We start from the raw sequence: 8927 nt of genomic DNA on the forward strand, positions 1-8927 counted from the left end.
CTCTGACATTTCCACCATCTCCTGTTGCACTCATTACGTCTTTGTATCTTCCTTCTTTTCTTCTTTGTCATTCTGCTTGTACTTGCTATCAGAGGGGCAGTTTTAAGCAGATCTTTGTCATACACCTAAGTGTTCAACATTTAAATATCTCCTCTTTTCATCTACCCTCTCTCCAAATTCTCCTGAGTCTTAAGTCTTTCACTTTCTTTTTAACAAGTTTCTTTCTTCCTTCAAGCTCAGAGAAATCTGAAGCTTTGATCTTTATGTTCCAAGTTTTTATTGTCCATTTCTTCTCTCTTTTCTCCTCTTCTTTTTCCTCTCTGTTTGCAGATCACACAGTAGTCACAGAAAGCAGAGGGTTGTATATTTTCTTTCCATCGGGTGACCTTGAGCCATGAGCCAGCAGCTCCTGGATGGTGATCCAGTTGTCGAGGATGCGGCGATTCCTCTTCTTCATGATCTTCTTCTGGCTCAGTAACAGGATGTTGTTGCTGGGGGAGTCCTGTCGGGGATGAAGCTGGGCGGTCTGGGATGAAAGGGGGTCATCAGCGCCCCCTGTCAATGATGAAGTGTCCCTGGACATAAAACCAAAAAGTAACACTGATTTAGACCAACATTAAAATCCATAGTAGTTTTACACATTTGAATATGCAGCCCCCAAAAAGTCCTGAAAGAATTTTTTATCTTGTGCACACAAGGATCTAATACGTTGGTCGAAGAAGGTAATAACTTATCTTGAACTCAAGATAAAGAGTATTATATTTTGGCGGACTTTGGGGCTCTGTATTTAAGTCCAGTCCATGATGAATTACTGCCAAGCACGCCCTGAACCTGCACTGAAATATGTTTTTGACACTGCCTCAAATGACTTCCTGTAATGGGATAAACTGCTCTAAACTAGTCAAATCTGTTCTGATCAATCCCTACAAAAGACATCTTGTACAAACAACATCCATATCTATACATTTTTTCTATACTGCCAAAAAAGTAAATGTTAAACCAACTTTACAGCTCTGTGCAACTTCAAGGCAGCCATTTGTTTCCATCAGTCTCTAACTGTATGCAATGATTGCTTGAATTGCTTTGAATATAGCTTATAAAATGTCTTTTAGCAGTGAAATATTTTAAGAAAGCTTTAAGTTTTCACTTGCTGCTTCAGATAAAATGTTATTGAAACGTGTCCCAGTAAAGTCCAGTATCATTCCTCATTCTGAGCCCAGCAACCCCCACACTCACAGGTTTTCACTGAGCTCACAGGTGAAGGGGATTATGATGATTAAGGTTTATGGTTCAGTGTTTAGATCTTGGAGTGACCACACTGAGTCAACCTTTGTTTGACAACCACCAACAGATTCACTGTTTGTTTCAGTACTTGTTTATTATGTTTGACTGATTATTGGTTTGGATTAATGAGGAGCTGTTGGGATGTGTGATGGATTTTTACACCACAGGGCATTTTATCAGCTGAAGGAGGTAAGAGGATTTTGTTGTTGACATTAATCTCTGCATCTCATGATGTGCTGGTGAACACACTCAGAGCTCTTGACAGTGACAAACCACAAAGAAAACAATTAGTTAAACGATAAAAATGCATTAAAAATGTCCCAATAATCTCTACCAACACCCCTTGGTGTAAATCAAATGTATAACTACATTTAAATTAATTAATCTTAAAGTATATCCTGTGTTCTCACACTGGTGTAACTCCATAATCCATACTGCAAAGATAAATTAGCCACTGTTTTCCTTCAGTCATTTTTCCTTTTAAAATTTTGGAAAGAACTGGACTCTACCTGTCTCCTTTGAGGTACTCCAGTCGGCTCTGCATCATGAACTCTCTTCTTCGGCGGTATTCTCTGGCTCTCAGCAGCTGCTGCTTTCTCTCCTCTTTGCTCCAGTATCGGCCCTGTTGAAGCACAGTTTGGAAGATGTTTCGAGTCACATTGTACGTAGCCCGGGTGTAGAAATAAGGGATTAACATAATTTAGTCCCAAATAAAGTTAAAAGTCAACTGTATAGGATTTAGTGGCATCTAGTGGTAAATTAGCAGATTTCAACCAGCTCGCCTCACCCTCCCATCCCCTTATACACTAATGAAAAAATACCTATAAATATTATATTCCATTTCTGCCAATAGATCCTCCTAAATGTTACTCACCGGACCTTTTAAGTAAAGAACCAAAAGCCGCCATCTTTTGAGTCTACACTCAGTCTACCTGTTTCATTTCACTGGCAGCATCATCGTCAGTCGTCATGCCGCTGCGTTCCTCCCTGATCTTCATGGCTCTGGCCTTCAGGAGACGATCCCTGACCGGCCGCTTGGCGACGTAGCGAGTGCCATCACTCCGGATCTTTACCTGGACACAAATAGGACAAAGTCCAAAGACTAAAATCGAGCATTTAGAGGCAGAACAATACGTTTCCTTTAAGCTCACTGGGGTTTAATTTGACTTTATAAAGTTGTGGTGCTTTTTTCTATCATTACAATTTTCCATGACTCAGTCAATGTGTTCCTACTGACTTCATATTATTATTTTTTGTTTTCTGTCTAATTAGTGATTTTTAACCCCAGTCAAGAGCACCCATTTCTGCCAATGCAGTTTTAATAGATATTTATTGAGTTTGTGTTTGAGTTCATGTTTGCCATTGGTCCTAATTTAAAGTACCACACACAATCAGGGGTTTAGGATGACAATAATTACATAACGAGGAAGAAATATGTTAACATTTTGCCATGATGTTTGTTTTTTACAGTAGTGTCAAGGAGGGTTCAAGTCCATTAATTACAAAATCATGTATAATGTAAATTAAGGCTTAAGGCTTAAATTATGGCTGAAATTAATGCCATTATAGTAATAACAAAATCAATATATATCACAATACACAAACATATTATGTACCACTATTTTCGATTACACCAGACCAAATAACTCATTTTTAGTTTAAATCTGCTCCATCATTTATTTGGATGGTAGAATTTTGTTTAAAAAAATATCACTATGACAATATGACCACAAGAATAATAACTTCCACAAAAAGTTGATATACGATGACATTGAATTCTCACTCAGATTATTTTCTTCCATAAAGTAAATATGACACAATGCACAGATTTATGTCCCATCATGTTGTTTGTAATGTTAACATTTGTTTCTGCTTTAACTTCAAGGTTTGCTTTTCCTATGGCGTGGTTCAGGGCCCTAGATCCTCCAGAGAGAGAGTCAAAGTGTCCTTGAGGAAGACACTGAACTGTCTCCAGATGAGCAGGTCAGTACCTTGCGTGGCAGCTTCTGCCATCGGTGTGAATGGGTTAAGGTTGGCATGTGTTTTAGTAGTCAGTAGACTAGAAAAGCGCCTCCCAGTCTCACAACTGAATTACCAAGACAAGCAAATACAAATTTGTCAAACAATATAGAAGCGACTGTGAAAAACCAAGCAGGTTCACTGAAATGAACGGACACCAGTCTTCAACCAGTTCCACACTATATTTGTGCAGCTGATTTGTAAAATTAGGCAAATAGCCAATGTAATTCATCATTATGGTCAATATTACTAAAAGCTGGAAGGTAAGTTGGAAACTTAGCCTAGCTAACCTATCTAGCTAGCTAATTTCTCTTTATCATTATCAGCATCATCACACCATTTACCTTCCACTCCATGCGTTGTGGTGAGGCAGTTGGTGACGAGTGCATCAGCCCAAGCGGTAAGGCAAGTCCTAACCGCGAGGCGCCTGTATGATGGTCCTCCAGTGCACAGGGGGCGCTGTTCACACTCCTGGGGCTGCCTGGGCCACTGCTGCCTGTGCCCATCCCTCTCTCCTCACCCTCTGCCCTCACTGTGTCTCTCACACGGTCCAGTGGGTCCACCAGGCCCTCCGAGGGGAGGGTCATACAGCTCTGGTAGCGCTCTAATGGTTTGTTGTGGCTGTGGTGTCTTCTGGTGAAATAGGGACTGGACTCTGCACTTCCACCTATGGGCCTGTCGGTGGCTCCACCTGCAGAGATAGCAATACAGCTTAACACTCAAAAACCAGAACCAAGGAGGAAACAACATTTTAACAGAGCTTGGGGACCAACAGGGGTCCTTGAATGGGGTCCCCAGCAAAAGGAAGAATAGTTTCTCATCTGGAAGTTGGAATAACAAGAGAATATGGAGTTGGCAATTTTTTATAGATTTTAATTTATGATCATAATTTGAACATTGATTGACTATGAAGACTTTCTTATCTTCAAACCTAAAAATAAAAATCTTCAACTGGAGAAACATGCATTGTGTACCTGCTCTGGAGCCCCGGCCTCCATCAGCCACACCCCTTCTTGACGATGACCCCGCCTCTCTGGTCAGAGACCTGATGGTGGCAACAAACACAGCACAATATCCAATATTATTTATACATAAAACAAAAATATGCATGCAGCTTTACTAAATTTAAACTGACAAGATCTGTTAAAATCAGTAAAAAACAAAACAATAAAGGAGACCTGAACTTGGAGGGAGTAGAGGGGGTGGACCTTGAGCTGTTTGCCACGTTCCCATTGGCTGTTTCGTACTTCCTGTAAGTGGTGGGGGAAAAAGAGCAGCTGAGGTTGGAGTGGCGTCTCTCTCTGTCTCGGTCCCGTCTGTGACGCCGCGGGGTAAGGGGGGAGTTCAGAGGTGGGAGGCGACTGAGGGGGAGAAGAGGAGGTGGAGACATCAGTCGTCTCCCACCTTCATCTTCGTCTTCGTGGAGAGGCGGGATCTGCTCGGTGCTGACCAACGGCGTACTCCGGCAGCTCTCTCCTCCGGTGTTGTAGGCGCTAGTGCTGTCTTTGTCGTCCGACCGCTCTCGCTCCGGGAGCTCGTTGATGGCCGACAGCTCGTGACGATGAGGATCGTTATCATCATCATCATTATCATTATCCAGACCTACAAATAAGGAGGTTTTGTTTTTCAGTTCTGAGGTTAAAAATTAAAGTAACTACAATCCACATATTTATATGTGATTAGAGTTAATTTAAGCACATTAAAATCATTTTTCTTTCAAATTAAGCCTTTCTGCCATCTAGTAGTTTAAAAAGTGAGGTAACACTGCACTGTAGTGCAGAATGACATCACAGAGCAGATGTGGTGCAAAATGAGAAGAACAATTAAACAAAAGACAACAATGCTGTTTGTGTGGATAGTTCATAAGGAAGTGACTCAATGAGGTTTGTTAAGGCAAGACCAGAGATACAGGAAGATGTAGTGTCACATCTTAAGTTGGCTAATGTTAGAAAAATGCTAGCTAACTAGCTAACTAATCTATACCAATTGGTATCAGATGGAAAAAAAACCTTAATCATGCTGTAGTTGAAGTGTTGCCATTTTAGAAAAACTAATGAAATGCCTACTAACAAGTGTAAATTTCCTCATTATGTTGATTTAAAATGTAGAGGCTGTTCAGGGAAATATGCATAATTGCTTTCTTGCCTAGAAATAAACGAAAATATTGTCAGTCTCATCTCTATAGGCTGAATATGAGCCTTTAACTTTCTGATAATCTGTTCAGTTGTGTCTTGATCTCAGTCATTGTGTTCTGCACCAACAAAGATTAAAAGCTCACTAATTACAGTATATCTTATTTGTTTAATCCGTACAGAAAAATAAAGTGTAAAAATGACCTGTTGTGGTTTTAAGGGGGGTTGTGTGACGGACTATTTCGAGGCCCGGAGCTGAGACTCTCTGCTGGTTGCCTGGCAACCTCCCAGCAACGACAAGACACAGAACCCCCTGTAAAATCACAACTTTTGTTCCTATAAAATAAAATAGGGAGAGATCTCAAAACATCTTTTTAAAATACTGCTATCTGGTTGTAATTCACATTTCCATGGATACTAAAGGGACAAGATGCTAGACTTTGGAAATTTCTTTCATGCATCCCTGTTTCAGTTGTTGTCGTGGTTACCTGCTTCAGGAGGGCCTGGTCGCCCCGCTCCGACCACCACCGTCTCTTCCTCCATCATCCAGGCTTTCAGACATCTCTCTCTGAGCTGCTGCATCTTTTGCGCTCTGAGAATGTTGCGGCACTTGAACTCCAGGTGGCGCAACTCCTCCTCGATCAGCGCCATCTCGTGCTCACTCAAAGTCACATTGCAGTTCACGTCCACCATCGAAGAAGAAAAAGAATCTTCCTCCTCTCCTTCCTTCCCTGGCTCCTTCCTCTCCTCCTGATCTTTCCTCTCCCCTTTGACGTCCCCCGCTGCGTCTTTTTGCTGTTTTTCGTTGCGTCTCTCGTACTGGCACTTGATCTCCAGCAGCTCCTGGTATCGCTGGCACTCCTCCTCCGTCAGACCTGGCATCATCATCATTGTCAGAGCGGGCTGATGGTGATGGTGGTGGTAGTGCTGCAGGTCAGAGGTCAGGCGTTAGCAGTCAGAAACCAACATCAGGCCACGGAAGTCTTCCAGTAATCATTACAAGTCTAAATCTTTATTTTTGTTCGAGAGAGCAGCACTGATAGAATACCTTTGTGTTTGATGATTATTTGTGCTATCTGAAGACATTTTCTTAAAACAGACCATTCTTACTCAGCCTGAATGGACACCCTGGGTTCAGTTTACTCAGCTGAAACAATATAATGAACTGTTCTGACAACATTTCTTGTGTATTCAATACTAAATACAATTTACCAAAGCCAACTACTGTCAAATTACAGTTGTTTTATCTCTTTCTATCCAGCAGCGCTGACCACAGTGGAAGCACTGGTCGCAGCTCTTGTTGCTATGAGACGACTGACAGCCCAAGTGAAGTGCAACATTTTAGATAATAGCTTAAAGGGTTTTCTCCGTGCTAAAGCACATACATTATCTGAATCATTAGGGGAATATTAGTTATTCAAAGAGTGAGTCAAGCTATATTCCATATTTTTGTTCTTGTCAACAAATCCCATGAAAAGCCTAAAACTAATGTGTTGGTGTGTGTGACTTTCTGACTTCCCAGCCCCAAACCTGTAATCTTCATCTTTATCCCTGGGACTGATGCAATATGCATCTTGATGCATTGCCAACAATCCAATACATTAAACATATATATTACATATGAAGCAACCTGAGCCTGTGAGAATTTCTGCTTCCCACTCAGGGAGCTGTAGATACCCGCCATTTCCCCGTTCAAAGCTGCTTGGAGCTGCTCTGTACGGTATCGCTCTGCGCTCAAGTCAGCTTTCACCAATATTCACACAATATGATTCAACGTGATTTGATGGAAAGGAATATGATGTTAGAAACTATGCTCCCCAAGTTCATCCCAAATTGTATCCAATGCACACGTTTGTAATCTTGAATTTTTGTCCTGGTGCAACGATGCAAATTGGAATTGATAAAAATAAGTACGATATACAAAATCATACAATAATAATACAGACCTATCCTTCAACAAGACCTAATTTTAGTGTACCTTGTGGTGGTGATGGTGGTGGGGACTGTACGCTGCTCCTCCTGTTCCTCCTCCAGCTGCCCAGTCCAGGCCAGGGAGGGAGTCGGAGCTGAGCTGGAGGTCTCGCATGTGGAGGAAGGGGGGGGTGGTGTCTCCTCGCCCGGGACTGGGGCCAAGGCCAGGGCTGGGTCTAGGACTGGGTCTGTGTACAGGAAACACAGAGGGGTCTGCTACAGTACACTAAAACTGAGTATTGTTAGATATGAATCTGAAAGTTCTTCCCAGTATTTGCATTTGTTACTGAAGTCAATTTAAAGGCTGTCCTACCTGGGGCTGGGTCCCGGTCTGAACTTCCTGGTGCTGCCTGGTGTGTTGGTGGTGTTGGTGTTACAGGCACTGGTCTGATCACCCAGCAGGTCGTGTTCGGACGACTCCTCGTAGCGTGTGCTGTCGTCGGTCCGGCCCACTCCGCTGTCCAGCTCCTGGCTGTTGGACAGAAGAGGAGCCAGGCTCAGCAGAGGAGGGAGGGGTACAGGTGGGTCTCTGTCCTCCTTCTCTCCTCTCTCTCCTTCCTCCCCATCCTCATCCTCTTCCTCCTCCACAGCCACATCACCCCCTGCACCCTCTCTACCTCCCCCTCCTCCTCCCGGGCAGGACAGACCTCCTCCTCCTCCTCCTCCTCCTCCCGTCCGGCAGAGGCGATAATAGCCAGAGAGGTGAGAGGAAGTGTTGGAGCAAGAGGAGGCTCGAGGGTTTGGGTGGAAGCTTCCTCCTTCCAGGGTTAGCTCCATGTCCTCTTCTGGGTCAACAGGGTTTTCATTCTGGAAGGATGCAGAGAAAATTAATGTGAAGATGAAAATAAGCTGACATTTTATAGCTCATTATTAAATTATTGAGTGTTAATGGCTGTAATCATTTAAATGACAGTTAACTCTTTTAAACAACCAAGATGACCTTAAAAAAAACATACATGTCCACTCCGAACGGGAGCTGAGTCAACTCACCCACTCATTTCTTTCTGTTTAATTACCGTTAATCTACAGCTGTTTTAGAAAGTTACTGAACCTTTTTAAAAATGAAATGAAATACTTGTGGCTTATACTTGTACTTGCAGGCTTTGAGCTGAGGCAGTACTGAAGGAAGAAGAAAAATATGAATTAGAATTTGTGTTGGAGTTGTGCATTTAGTTGTGATATTATGTCAGTTTTGGTCTTTACGAGTAATCAGATGTGTGTGAACCTATCTTCTTGTGTATCCATACCGTGTGTGTGTGCGTGTGTGCGTGCGTGTGTGTGCGAGTGCGTGTGTGTGCGAGTGACCTTGATGGAAGAAATTAGGTCACATGGGATAAATATCCTCTCCTCTATTTCCTCTCTTCATCCATCATCCTCTCATCTCTGCATCATTTCCTCTATCTCTGATACTGCTCCCCCTCTGTCTAGTTTCAACAGCATTTACAGCAGGTTCTGTTTTTCTGCCACTATAAATATTTCACCATATATATATATATTTAATAACAGTCTCTAGGAAAAAGC

The 8927-nt window shown here is 42.5% G+C and overlaps 1 protein-coding gene across 1 annotated transcript in view; it reads right to left on the reverse strand.

Moving 5' to 3' along the window:
- Window positions 1-201: 201 nt before the first annotated feature.
- Window positions 202-8927, reverse strand: part of LOC118324643 (PDZ domain-containing protein 4-like) — a 36274-nt gene continuing 27548 nt past the window's right edge. The window contains exons 9-17 of the mRNA XM_035657067.1: window positions 7720-8213; window positions 7414-7594; window positions 5924-6362; window positions 4482-4905; window positions 4278-4348; window positions 3648-3994; window positions 2217-2357; window positions 1794-1906; window positions 202-575 (exon numbers count right to left, since the gene is read on the reverse strand). Of these exons, the coding sequence (XP_035512960.1) occupies window positions 332-575; window positions 1794-1906; window positions 2217-2357; window positions 3648-3994; window positions 4278-4348; window positions 4482-4905; window positions 5924-6362; window positions 7414-7594; window positions 7720-8213 (2454 nt within the window). The 3' untranslated portion in view covers window positions 202-331. The remainder of the gene's footprint in view (window positions 576-1793; window positions 1907-2216; window positions 2358-3647; window positions 3995-4277; window positions 4349-4481; window positions 4906-5923; window positions 6363-7413; window positions 7595-7719; window positions 8214-8927) is intronic.

The sequence above is a fragment of the Morone saxatilis genome, unplaced genomic scaffold (assembly GCF_004916995.1).
Source record: "Morone saxatilis isolate NCDOM2014 unplaced genomic scaffold, NCSU_SB_2.0 Contig15, whole genome shotgun sequence".
NCBI classification, from domain to species: Eukaryota; Metazoa; Chordata; class Actinopteri; family Moronidae; genus Morone; species Morone saxatilis.